The sequence below is a fragment of the Sphaerodactylus townsendi genome, linkage group LG02 (genome assembly GCF_021028975.2).
Source record: "Sphaerodactylus townsendi isolate TG3544 linkage group LG02, MPM_Stown_v2.3, whole genome shotgun sequence".
Lineage (NCBI taxonomy): Eukaryota > Metazoa > Chordata > Lepidosauria > Squamata > Sphaerodactylidae > Sphaerodactylus > Sphaerodactylus townsendi.
The window spans coordinates 139,483,958-139,497,765 of record NC_059426.1 but is presented as its reverse complement, the minus strand read 5'-3'; the positions used below and the strand labels follow the sequence as shown (position 1 = coordinate 139,497,765).

General features: G+C 52.4%; 1 protein-coding gene across 3 annotated transcripts in view; it reads right to left on the bottom strand.

The window, feature by feature from the left end:
* PAX9 (paired box 9) overlaps positions 1 to 11,015 on the bottom strand; it is a 50,548-nt gene extending 39,533 nt beyond the window's left edge. For all 3 annotated transcript variants that reach the window (XR_007243669.1, XM_048486610.1, XM_048486611.1), the window contains exons 1-3: positions 10,789 to 11,015; positions 9,291 to 9,911; positions 1,531 to 1,673 (exon numbers count right to left, since the gene is read on the bottom strand). Coding sequence is in view for 2 of the 3 variants with exons in the window: in XM_048486610.1 (XP_048342567.1) it covers positions 1,531 to 1,673; positions 9,291 to 9,911; positions 10,789 to 10,792 (768 nt within the window). In the remaining variant the exon portion in view is untranslated. The remainder of the gene's footprint in view (positions 1 to 1,530; positions 1,674 to 9,290; positions 9,912 to 10,788) is intronic.
* Positions 11,016 to 13,808: the final 2,793 nt, after the last annotated feature.

Below are 13,808 nucleotides of genomic sequence, written 5' to 3'. Positions count from 1 at the left end.
GAAGCCAGAGGGAAGCAAAGGAACTGTCCCCACTGCTCTCGGGGGCTCCAGAACATCGAGGAGTCTGAAGCGGGTGGGCGCCTAGCAGAGATCAGCGGCGGCAATCTCTCGAGCTAATCTCCTCATCGGGGGAGTCATTCAGTTTGCCCTGGAGCTCACTAATTAGATCCGGCTTTGCTTGCTTCTAGTTTCCTTTGTCCAGACTCAGAACCAGCCAGCCCCCCCCCCCCCGTCAAGTTCACTGTCTTGGATCCTGGGCGCTTGAGAGGCCCCCCCCCCGCCCCACGCATGTCTTGCTCTACGCATGTCCCCTGCCCCACGCATGTCTTGCTCTAGGGCAGAGGTGTCCAACTCTGGCTTTCAGATGTTCATGGACTACAATTCCCATCAGCCCCTGCTGGCATGGTCATGGCAGCAGGGGCGGATGGGAATTGTAGTCCATGAACATCTGAAGCGCCAGAGTTGGACACCCCTGCTCTAGGGCTTTGTTGTTAGACAGCTTCGGCTGAATACTAGCTTGCCCCTTTCCTCTCTGGAAATGGGGTACCCAAAGATCAGATTGTTCTAGAGCGACTTGAGTTTTAAGAAAATCCACAGCGTCATCCTAAGGACAGTTTCCCCCTCCTAAACTTAGTCAATGGATTTAGAAGGATATAGGACTGTCCTGCCAACCAAGCATCCCTCCCACTCGTTTCCGCTGCCTGCCTTCAGAGACCTAGCAGTCGAGCCCCACTGATCTCAGTGGTGTTTATGCCAGATCGCAGTGCGGAGGAGGATCCTACTCTTGATTCGTACCAGGGCTATAGTCCCCTACTGACAGAGCAGTCCTAAAAAACGACACCCCTCTCTAAGCGCATTGGCTCCAGGGGACTTACATGGGGGGCACCTTTGTTTCGAAGGTTCCTTGTTCCAGCCTGGTGAAATGGATAAGAGCAGGTGGATTCTAATCTGGAAGACCAGGTTTGATTCCCTCCATGTGAGCAGCATGCTCTGATCAGGTGACGCAGATTGGTTTCCCGCTCCTGTTCATGAAGCCTGCTGGGCTAGTCACTGTTCTCTCAGAACTCTCTCAGTCCCACCTACCTCACAAAGTGTCTGTTGTGGGGAGAGGAAGGGAAAGGAGTTTGTAAGCGGCTTTGAGACTGTTTACAGTTGAGAAAAGTGGGGTGTAAATCCATTCTTTTTCCTGTGTCCCAAAGCGCTGATTTCTCCTTTGCTAAGGAGTGTACTCTTGAAAAATGGGGGGGGGGGGGGGGGGCAAAATCTACACCTAAGGTAAGTCTAGGAATACAATCTTTCCTGGAAGATTTTTTTTCCTCTGGTTCCAAAATATGACGAGAACTACTCTGCTTTGGAACTACTCTGCTTTGGAATACTTTCCCCCCTCTTTTTTTGCCAGACCAGCGTTTAACAATGTCCAAGGAAGAAAGAACCAAAGAAAGCAGCAGGCCGCCCGCGCTCCCCCGGCCCTCCTTTCCGGCCCCCCTGCGCCCAGCAGCACCTCTGCCCTCTCTGCGCGGTCCCCTTTACCTGGCTGTACTTGGCCTCTTGCTCCAGCGCGTTCTTGTCCAGCCCATTGACCGCCGCGTGGGGGGCCGCGGCCGCGAAGCCGCTCCGGCTCAGGCTGCTCCACTCTTCGATCTTGGGGCTGTGGTAGGGCGAGCCGTCGCCGACTGCGGGCAAACCAGACGGCAAGCGAGAGTGAGGCACGGAAAGGCCACGAGCTGGATCCCCGGGCCTTGAAAAAACCCGCAAAGGCTGGCCAGGAAAGCCGGTTCCTTTTGGCAATCCACTTTAACTTCATCCTCTGGATATTGCCCCCACCCCACCCCACCCCACCCCCGCCCGACATGAACTCTCAGCCCTCCTCGCCTGGATAGCCCAGGCTACTACAGCTCCCCAGATCTCAGAAGCTAAGCAGGGTCGGCCCTGGCTAGTACTTGGATAGGTGGATCGTAAGATAGGATCGTGGTGGCCCTCCTATCCTCCTTGGATAGGAGGACCACCAAGGAATGCCAGGACCGCTAGGCAGAGGAAGCCCCATCAGGGGTCGCCATGAGTCAGTGGGCCGCAACTGGACTGCACTTTGCGCCCGCACACACAGCTAAATCCTAACAGCATCTCCTTGTCTGCCAACAGACATCAAATCTGCAAAGGCTTCCCAAGGGGCGAAGAAGGGGGCGTTTACACCGCTTCTCAAACGACATCTGCTTGGGAACCGTTCAGAAGAACTTGTTTCCAAGACGGTGCGCTCAAGATAGGCGCTTGCAAACTTGGCAGATCCGTCCTTGCTGAGGATCCTTGCTTGGCACTAGTCCTATTTAAATCAGTGGGACTAACTTCCTGGGCAAAAAGCGAAGGCCGGGAAGAGAGACGGGCTCGGAGGGGAGGGGGGTCAGCCTCTTTCCCCCGTAGCTCCATCGTCTCCTAAGGCCTGACTCATCGGGAGGAAGACTAAATGAAACTAACCAGGTTTACTAGGAAATTAGTTTTTCCAACATTTATGGGATTTGCTCCTAAGAAACGTCTCTTCATGTGACTGGAATAAATCTTATTGACTTACATGCGGCATGAGCCTATGCACACTTGCTTTGAAGTGAATTCTACTGTGTTCTATTAGGGTTACTTCCAGATAAATGTGCACAGGATTTCAGCCCTGCAACACGATCCTATGTCTTTTTATTAGGAAGTGAATCCCACTGAATTCAGTCGGTTGCAGACTGCAACGCTACGCGCGCTTACTTGGGAATAAATGCCACTAAACAATTCTTCTGATAATAGGATTGGGCTCCACTGTGGAGTTAATTTTATTTCAATAGCGCTTATTTTTTAATGATATACCTAAGTGTCATCCTAAGCAGGTCTACCCAGCACTCCACTCAGGTCTACTCAGTGGGGCTTACTCTCAGGACAGTGTTCTCAGGATTGCGCTTTTGGTTTGAAAACTTAGTGATTTAAATCCAAGTTTTTAAAAAGTTTGAATTGCCATTCCAGAGGGATAGATGGGGTTTTTCTTTAATCTGTTTAGAACAGAGGGAATTGATCCCATTAAAAAAAAAAAAAGCACCGGCTAAACACTCTAGAATTCATTCCCGAGCAGACAAGACGCACATTTTTAGAAAGCAGAACTTAGACGGATTTAAAAAAAAAATCCCGTAGTTTATTTGTGATTTATGGTGAAACGATAAGACCAAAGAGTAAGCAGAATTAAACTGGGACAAACTGGTCGACAGACTACAAGTTCGAGCGATGCCATTCATGCACAGGTGATCTTTGGAGGGTTCCTCTTATTTGCCAAAGAACTCTTTTTAAACGTTTCCTGGCTTTAAAGATTTGTCTATAATCAGGAATGGGTAGAAAAGAGACCCTGGTCTGCTGGCAAACTACCCAAGCCAGGATTCAAGCGAAGGATATTGCAGGAGATGGATTTTGCTGACCCAACAAGGGGGTGTGTGTTTCTGATGTCTTAAAGCGTCACGGGAGAGCATTCTCGAGATTATTTAACACAGATTACTTACGTCTTTAAAAATCACCAAGAGGAACTCGGGATTTAACTGTTGGGGAACTGCGGATGGGGTGGGGGGGCTGTAGTGAAAGAAGCAGACTTCTCCAGACCGCAGACGGTCTGGTCTATGATACATTCGCTTGGCCTCCCAGAGCGGAACAGCTACAAACCTCTGAACCTTTCTGGAAGTAAATTTCATGGAGCAGAACTCCTGCGGTCAGTCCACTGGGAACAAACCTTCGGGATTCAAAGGGATTCGTTTTTGGATCACCATGTGGGGATCGAGGTTCCATATCTTACCACCTAACCGAGGGGCTGACCGCCAACAAATATTAGAAGAACCTCTCAGATTCGGTGTGTGCGAGTGTTTTGATTTCTTTTCTGGGAATTCCAGTTGCTATCAATTTGATGCCAAAATTGCAAGGCCAGACATTCTGATCCGAAAGCAAGATCCACTAAAATCCACAGGAAAACCAACTGGAAGCATTTAAGTTTTGTGCGAGGACCTAAATGTCAGAGTCATGAATTCCTCAGCTGGGGCGGAGGGGGAAGGGACACACTGCATTTTTACCTCTTGGCTGGAAACCCGAAGAAGTATTTGCTTTAAAAACAGGCTCACAATTTTTAATACTTAACACTCCCGGGTGGTAATTTGACATATTTGTGTAAATATCAGCACTCCCCCTACACAGGCGCGCGCGAGCGTGAGCGCGCGCACACCCTCAATACACACAGTCCCCAAGTAGATAGTCGCACCGGCCTTGGACGCAAATAATCAGAAAGGCCCTTTTCAAATGGAGTGTTGTGGGGTTTCCGGGCTATATGGTCATGTTCCAGGAGCCCACAACGGCTGTGAAAGCATACGACAATATATTGAACAGCCCTGTTCAAACTTTATGTTCTGCCCATGACGGTGCTCCATCCGCCAGTGACGTTAAACTGAAGTTTTGACCTTGCACACTTAAACCCGTTCTAATTCAGTTAACTTGAACGCTGCAAATGGGATGGAAGGTGGGGGGGGAATCGACCACTGATTTCAGTTGATTTCAGTGCCTGCCCCTTCATATTTCAGGTGGATCAAATCGCTCCACTTAGATAAGGTTTGATCCTCCAAACCCTCCAAGGCCGGGAGGTGGCTTCCACCCAATCCTATGTATCAGGAAGGAACTCTGTAACCGGACATTATGGAGGAACTAACTAACTGGACGGTAGAGACAGTTTGATTCGCACTCAGTCTTGATTGTGGTCTGACGGCTTGGTGGGTTTACTCCAGAGTAACCCAGCCAATTCCACCTGGTAGAGTTAAGAAGACTGAATCCACGGCCTCTTTTGCGGCAGGTTTTGTTGTTACCTCGAACAGAGTGAGGGGGAATAAAACTCCACCCTCCCCCCCACCTCGACCTGGAAGATCGCTTACTTTGACGTGACGGCATTTAGGAAACGCGCCTCTGGGAAAGACCTGGCGCCCCCCCCCCCTTCTTTCCGGGCCTTTTTCGACGCTCCCCCTTCCCCCACCAGCCGGCTTTCATCGAAGCGGTGAAAAGGGAAGCGGCCGGGCCTGGAGGAGAGCGGTTGAAACTCGCCCACCCTCCTCTCTAGCTGACAGGGATAACTATCTTTGACAGCTTTACTTCCTAAGCCGATCGGACGAGAAAGCGTCACTGTGCTTTTCTCTCTCTCTTTCTCTCTGTGTCTCTCTTTTAAAGAAATGCTCGAGATTATCCTGCAAACTACCGGAAACTGCTGCAGAGGTTTGGCTGCGAAAGTCTTTCGAGAAGCCCTACTTTGAAAGGCGAGCTGTCGCAATCGCTCCGGATCAGGAGCCCTGGCCTGGGTTAGCTCTCCCTCGCTCCATGTAAATGCAGCCTCGTCCAATTCAACCCACGCGCTGCTGGCCTGGTGTTTCAGGGGCCCCTGCGCCAAAGCGTGGCTCCGATCCTCAGTATTGTTGCTAGGAGGAGAGCCCCACCGAAGCCAGCAGGCTTTCCAAGCAAAAGGCCTGTCCGAGGTGCGCTCGGATCGGGCGCGCTGCTTGGGCGCGAGCCCCGGGAGTCCCTGCTGCTGGAACCGGCTTGCAAGTCCGTGTGCTTTGGCCAAGCGCCCGGAGCTGGGGATCCTTAACTCTCTGGCTGCTGGATCTGCAAGCCAGTTCAGGCCGAAAGGCGGGGTGGAGGGAGGGGGGAGAGGCAGGCGACTCCGGAGCAGCAGAAACGCTGCGCTTTCGTGACTCTAGAGGGGGCGAGGAAACGGGTTCCCCTGGTCGACCTGCCCGGTAGGACGCAGCCAGGAGCGCGCCCACGTGCGAGGCCGAGGCGGCGGCTGCGACCCCCAAAGCCGGCGACTCCTTTGGATTGGTGTCGCCTCCGGGGGGAGCTCAGGGAGGCCGGGAGCCGGCGAGTCCTGCAGCCCACCCAGCTCATGCCTGCAGAGGCCTCCAGAGTCTGAGCTGGTGATCGCTCTCTTTCCCAGGCAGAGGGGCTTCCTCTCCGCGTCGCCAAGGTCAGCTTGTCCTATCAATCAAGGGCAAGAAGCTCCCACGTGCAGCCTGGCATCCCGGGGCTCCTGCTAAGGGAGTCAAAGCTGTATTGACAAGGCGGCGGATCAAGCCGGTCCTTTCGGCTTCTGATGCAGGCGCGGATCACCCCCTACCCCCTACTTTTGCACCGACCCCCTCAGCTTTGCGTGCACGCCGGCACAGACACCCCAAGTAGGCCAGGGCTGCAGTCCTAAACACTCTGACTAGCGGGTATGTCCGCGGTGTTGAACTCAACGGGGTTTACCTCTGAGTTTACCCGTTTGGGGCTGCATCGCAAAACCTTTTTTTCCGAAGGACTTGCGGCGCTGATTTCTCCAGAGGAGTCTTTGGAAAGCAGCAGTTTTGGGGTGGGCGGAAGGGAAATGAGGCCTCAGCGTCAGGATTTCCCTGAGCAAAGAAGCACGTCTCAGGCCTTCGCTGCACTCCTGGAAATGTCAGGCTCGGCTTGGTGATCTGGGGTCCCAGGCCACGAGGACCTTGAGTGGGACAGCGAGGGACGGGTCTTAACATCTTGGCAGAGGGAGGAGGGGGGCAGCGGGAAGGACTGGCAACCTCCTGGCTGATTTCAGCCTTAAGCAGACAGACTTTTGCGGAAAGAAGCACCCTTGAAAGCCGGGACTCCCCCAAGCAGATACGCTGCCGGGTGAGAGGCAGAGACCCACAAATAATCTCCTTGATCTTTTAACTGACAGAGTAAAATCTCTGTGTGTGTGTGTGTGTGTGTGTGTGTGTGTGTGTATGTGTGCGTGTACTGTGCAGCATTTCAAACTGTGCAGGAAAGTCAGCAAGAAAAAGAGAGCGAGAGAGAGCCGAGCCGAGCTCTGGGAAGGGGTGAAGCGGAGCGCTTGGTTCGCCCGCGGTAGTTTCAGCTCTCTGGACCACCGCTTCGGAGGAAAACAAAGTGAAGCAGAAGAACCAAAGCAATTAGGTGACATTTGAACTTCCTGTCTGAGCAAATTTGGCCTGATTGCGGGAAAGGGGGGGGGGATTTGCCGGTGATTTTAAGGAGGTGCCTTTCCTTCCAGAGCCCGGTCTGGAAAGCAAACACCCCGCACAAAGGCCTGGCAGGAAAGTAAACATTCCTCCGAGCTGCGGAGTTAGGGGGAGCGCCAGGGACAGGGGGTGGATACAGAAGGAGCCCACGTGCCTTAGGAAGGCTAGTTTATATTAATATTTAAAATATTATCTATACTCTGAGTTGCAGAATAGAGATCACGAGTGGAAGCCCGCGATTTTTGGCAGAGGATCCCCTAGGAAACAGGGGCACTTCCGGCCCAGTAAGACTACCAGGCAGAACAGTCCACGGCTGCCAAACGTGACCAACCCGTCAGACCCAATTCTACCCAAGCTTTTGCGGCATCCTTTAAGAAGCCACAAGATTCTCGTCTCTTTCAATTGCCATGCGGTGTGCCAAGGGTAGTTATGGGGCATCATTCTCAGATACATTCCCTGGCCATACAGGTCGCTTTCGCCAATTTATACCAGGCAAGTATGGGCTGAAAACTAGGCTATCGGGATGTATTGCTTCTGTTCTTCTAGATTTATTATCTTACATTAAGAAGTATTTGGGGTTTCCAGCTATATAAATATGCTTCAATAACTTACTCTCAACTCACCCTAAAAGTTACTTTTACAAGGAAGCGAGTTTCATTAGGTTCAAGGGGAGCTACTTCCAAGTAAATATGCATTGGGTCAGACTTAGATTTAATATTGATTTCCTCCCCTTTACTTTTAAAGCCAAAAGCACTAATTTATTTTATTTATTAATGCTTCAGACTAAGGCACATTTGTTCATGGACAAGCCACACTGACCTCAATGGAGCTTTTCCCCAGGAAAAAAAGGAGTATGAGAAGGTGGACATGTTTAAATCCAGCTCAGCTGGTTTGTACAGTGACAATCAATATAATCAATAAATCAAGAGATATATCTTATATTCTATAAAATACATGCTGGCACCTATATAATTTGCTTCGTACTTAATGTCATGCGTTTGGTCTCAGCTCCATTTCATTTAATTTAATTTGCCCAGTGCACAGCTATTTCTTAAAAAGACAAAGAATATATTAGAGTGGAGCTGTCTTCCAAACGTAGTTGCTTATTACTACCATTAATATTATACTTATTAGGAGGTAAATTTATTAGGACATTATACACACTCCAATTTAATAACCATGCAATGTGTTTAGAATAATGACTTGTCGGAATGAAAGGCCCCTTTCTACTGAAGTCAGCTGGGACCGAACTTTTCTCATTTTGCTTTATCAAAATGTTATTTCTTTGGTGAATGGCTATCGGCTTCAGAAGCAACAGCGTTGAGAACACCCGTCACAAGCACGAATCAGCAGTTAAAAGGAAGGAGAGGCAACTGGGGGAGTGTGTGTGTATATATAAGATTTAGCTGGCAGTGAATCCCACTGGGTCGAATGAAGCTCATTTCCTGGTCGGGTGAAATGCCAGTCAGTGTCTTCACTGTCTTATGAACCAATATCTGTAGACATTGCCAGTCTAAATGCAATGTACAGTTTCAATCTGCTGTTAGTAAATCTACTAGTCAAGATAAAATTTATGAGATTTGAAGCCAAGGCAATAATTCTGCAGAGGCTTTGGTGAGGGGAGGAAAGTTTATGCTTGGATAAAACGTTGTTTGCTTTTCAGGCACTGCAGTGCTCCTGTTATTATTATTATTTTAATTAATTATTTTATTTATTATTATTATTATTTTTATTATCACAGCTGCCAGATCTTTAGCTGGTTGTTGGCCTTTCATTACAATTCGAGCCTCACTCAGAGGCCTAGGAAGTTGTAACGTATCAGCGAAGTATTCCTGCGGATCCCAGCAGGGCTACCTTCTGAATCTGACAGATGTTAATTTTGACAATTTGAAGATGTTTCAAGTGCTGCCCTAGTGTTTTCGGGATGGTGCCCAGCGTGCCAATTACCACTGGGATTGGGATGATGATGATGATGATTTTTATTATTATTATTATTATTGGCTCTACTTTTGCATCGCAAGCCTAAGAACACTTTCCTAGTAAGCCGCCTCATTGGGTAGACCTGAGTGGGGCTCTTAGCAGACTGTTGGAACCCTCTCTTGGGGCAGCAGCTTTGCCTGCTCAGCTGAGGGGCTGGCAGCCCAAGGTCAGGATATTCTTCTTCTTGCCCCCTCCCCACCCCACCTGCTGGGAAGACAGACGAGCCAGCGAAGAGGGGGGGGAGGGTTGGAGCGGTGGCCGAGCGCTCTTGCTTACCTTGGTCTGTGATGGACCGGATCCCTAAGATGTCGGTGACGGAGTGGGAGGAGGGCCAAGTCCGAGCCATGTGGACGTGGCCGTGGAGGGCCGGCACGCCTGGCGGGGTGGGCACTTTGGCGGCGGCGATGGGGCTTGGGTAGGAGTAAATGTGGTTGTAGGGCAGGGCGGGCTGGGGGGCCGCTTGGTGCTGCTTGTAGGACTCGTAGTGACTTTGCTGCGAGAGGTTCCCGATCTTGTTGCGCAGGATGCGGCTGATGGAGCTGACCGAGGGAACGTTGTACTTGTCGCACACGCCGTCGGCCAGCAGCCGGTCGCGGATCTCCCAGGCGAAGATGCCGGGGTCCCTCTGTTTGTAGGTCCGGATGTGCTTCACCACCGTCGGCGTGGTGACCCGCGGCTTGCTGCCCCCGATGGCCCCCGGCAAGATGGAGCCGGTCTCGTTGTAGCGGGCCAGGATCTTGCTCACGCAGCCGTGGGAGACGCGCAGCTGCCGGCTGATGTCGCACGGCCGGATGCCCAGCTGGGCTAGCTCCACAATCCGCAGCCGGATCGCGTTGGGCAAGGGGCGCCCGTTGACGAAGACCCCGCCGAGCTGGTTCACCTCGCCAAACGCCGGCTCTGCAAGGGAACAGAGGCAGGGAGAGGCCATGACACAGGTGGCGGCCCGAGCAGGCCCCACGGTCCAGGCCGCCCCAGCGCGGGACCCTCCGAGCGCCCTGCTGTCCCCGGCAGCTCCGCGCTAGCCTTGGCGAAGACTGGTCCCCTCGGGGAATCCCCGTGGTCCCTGAGCCCTCTTCCCGGGAACCGAACCGAGCTGGCCTGACTTCCGAAGCAGACACCGCGAGGGTGACCCCCGTGGTCCACACAAGGCCATTTCGGGAGAAAGGCGGCTGAATTCCTTTCCAGCCCTTCGCGCCGAAGCGGCTCGGAAAGAACTTCGCGCCGGCTTCGTCCCAAACCGGTTCAAGGCGTTCCTGCGGTACGCAGCGGGCATCCTGATCAGCGGGCTCAGGATCGCAGCCAGATTCTGGACTCGCCAGTCCAGATGTAGATAACGGAGGGGGGGCCGTGAATCTGCCGCTTTTTCCTTCCCCCTCCCCCACTCAAAAAGTGGAATCGGAAGCCTGGAAAGTTTCCTTTCTCGAAAGTGTCGGGAGAGAAGCCGGGGAGCGGCCAAGCCGGGGCTGCCGGTTCCTTTCCGCCCCCCGCCGAAATACAAACACCGTCACGGTATGTGGGTGTGGGCGGGGGGCACAGGGGGTCAGCAGCGCCGCGTCCAGCGTGCCCGTCGTCGAAAGCAAGCCCCCAAACCCCCAGCTCCCCTCCGGCCTTGCCCTGCCTAAGCAGCCTAGCACCGGCGTGCTCGCTCCCCTCCCCGCGGCTGACCCGACGACTTGTAGGGACAGAGTCAACATGAGGCGAGAGCTCCCGCCGGCCGCCCTTGACAGCCCCGCACCCTCCTCCTCCTCCTCCTCCGGCTCCCCGTCCGACTCACCCATGGCTGCACTCCGGAGGACACCGAGGAGGAGGAGGAGGCTTTACGATCCTCGGAGCAAGTTGGGCGACGCTCCCCGCCGGCCTGCCGCGATCCCCGCAGAAGGAGGCCCCGGCCGGCCGCGCTCTCCGCCGCGGGAGACAGCAAGGGTGTCGCGGAAGGGGACCCCAAGCAAGTCACTGGCGCGGGGCAGGAGGCTGAAGTTCTGCATTTCAATCTCGCAGCAACGTGGGCTGGGCTGGGCTGGCCGGGGCGTCCCAGACTATCAGTCACCAGGGGCACGCCCCCGCGGAGGGCGGACCTAAGGCAGGCCAGCCTCCCCATTGGCCGGACGGAATGACTGACACGCTCGTCCAGGAAGGCTCTTCCGTTCTCTTGTTGGCAGGAGTGCCGGATCAGCACCTGGGCGATGGAAACGCGCAAGTCTCTCTCCGGTAGCTGCTGCGGGGATCTGATGCACCAGGCGGGGGAATCTCCGGCGGGGCTGCGCGGGATGCCTCAAGTGGAAGACCCCACGACTCAGCCAGACCCTTCGATCGTCCTCTGCAGTCCTATGAGGCTCCATAACAATCCACTGTTGGAACGAACACCTGTTGGGACACCTGTATTTCCAAATCTCTGGCGTATGTTGCCATGGCTGCTTCTTTTTTTTAAAGTAAGAAACCGGCAGAGTGTGACCCCAACCTGACCATGGTCTTAGCAATTATTTCCAGAAGCAAAATTATTTGTAGATATTTGTCTGTCTGTCTGTCTTTCTGTCTTTCTGTCTTTTTGTCTGTCCTTCCTTCTTTCCTTCTTTCTTTCTTTCCCAGTCATTCAATGTGGGCAAATGCCGAACCATGAATGACTGAATAAATTTCTATTGTCCTGAACGCCTGTAATCGTATGCAAAACACACACACAGCAATCCCCACTTTCCTCAGTTGCTGAAGGCGGAAAACAATTAATTCAAGTGTGTTTCAGCTGAAATGGGTTCCCTCCCCACCAATGTCCTCAGCGGTGCCATCCTGACCCGAGTCACACCCTTTTCGATCCACTGAAGTCTGAAGAAGGGCTTAGAAGGGCGCAGTTCTGCTTAGGATGGCACTGAGAGGATCACAGCTTAGGCAAAATTTTTGACAGAAGCTTACAGCCGCTTAAAGAACTCCAGGTCCTTCCTTGATGGGTGGCGGGTGTCATTTTTCCTGGCTCTCCAGAGTATAGGATTCCTCCAGACAGGAGTCCCTTGCAGGGTCCTAGAAGGAGAAGGTCACTGGTGAACTCCCCTCTGTAATTAGTGGCCTGTGCCCTTAAACGTGCCTTTGTCTTCACCAGGGTGGGGATGCAAATAGCTAAAGAGATGCAAACAGCTAAAGAGAGACTGTGAGGACGGGATGGCTGAGCTTGCGGAGAGCTGAGCTCTGCCACATTTTTGTGGACGTGGAAAAATACCCTGTGCTGTGTGCTTTGGCTGGCGCAGTTGTGCTTCTGAATCGAGGTGTCCGGCGCGCCGAGCGTTGACCTGTTGGAGAGATAACACACGTAGCATAACAGGCTCAATGAAAGCTCGGCCTGAATGTTCTGAACGTTTCTTCTTCTTCTCTCGTAGCAGTACCCGTGCCGCCAGCAGGTCCCCAAACACCTTAATGCCATGCAACGCGGTGAGCAGTATGAGGCTGGGGTTTCTGTAAAGGACAAGTCACCCCAGAAATGCCCCCAAGTTCCCTAACGAACGAACGACAATCTTCTGCTGGAAAATAAGTGACAAACCCTGGTCGGCCTTCCTGGCTAAGATGGTTTTCCAATGGACTATGGAATCAGGACGGCTATTAAAGGGATGCCTTGAAGAAAGTGGGGGGCGGGGGGGGGGCCTAACCAGGAATGGTTGGGAAGCCCCAGCGGGCAGGAGCGAGGGTTGTGTGTCTGTGGCCATGCTGGCAGGGACTGATGAGAATCGTAGTCTATGAACATCTGGGGCACCAGAGTTGGCTACCCCTGTCCTAAATAAAGGACAAGCAGAAGTCATGGTGTAAAGCAGCTGCTTGATTATCCTTTTAACCTTTCTCGGAGGTAACCGCTGTAAATTAGAGATCCTCCTTCCAGTCCTGATATTTCATTTCATGGGCTCCCCCCCCACCCTCATATTTTAAAATAGTAACCAGGAAGACAATTTTACAGAGCACTAAGACAACTGATGATCACCACTATCTTGGGCAATTTTTTAATTTTAAAGAAGTAATTCGGGTATAATGAACCCTTTCTGTCCACCTAAACACTGGTATCACACTGAAGAATGCACATGACTTCAGCCCCGGAATTCCGACCTTTGGGCCTTGACGAAAGGAATGGTGCCATTGGGTACCCATTATGATACTGACCATAGATCACAACTCAGTCCACATCCCAGTGAAAGCCACTGGGTTGGAGCACATTTTTACTAGCGCCCCCCGCCCCCACGTTTCCCACAATCCTTTCTCACTGATATTTAATTACTCAATTCCAGTTAATGAATTTGGAATCACTGAAGTCAGGGGCGCTTGATATGTCTCGCCAGACATACGGGAAGTCGCTTGTTTATTTATTTTTAATTGCTCTGGATCAGTCACTGGCCCTTCAAACTTCAGCCTAAACACTCCGAAACCCAAAGCCTTCATTCCTCGGTCGGGCTGCGACGTTCTCACTGCTGAAAAGTGGGGCTCTCTGGCCCACGGCCCAGGATAGATAGTTCAGGCAGCCAGGCACACTTGCTCTGAGGCGAACCGGGTGGATTTTTTGTGATTTTTCTTTCCAAGAACCGCGGTCATAAATCAGTGCAATCCAATCCCTTTCCTCGGACCAAAGTCCCTGTGACTGGCGGTGCTGCAGCTGAAGTGCTCCCTTTCCTTGTGATTGGGAGGAAGGCCTTAATCGCTACCAGCCGTCCCTAAGCCCTATTAACACAGACGTGAGTGAGCTCCAAGGGTATGCGCTTTCCCCCCTCCCGCTCTTCAGGGAACCGATTTCCATTGAAGGCTGCCCTTCCAAGAGTAAACCCACCGAAC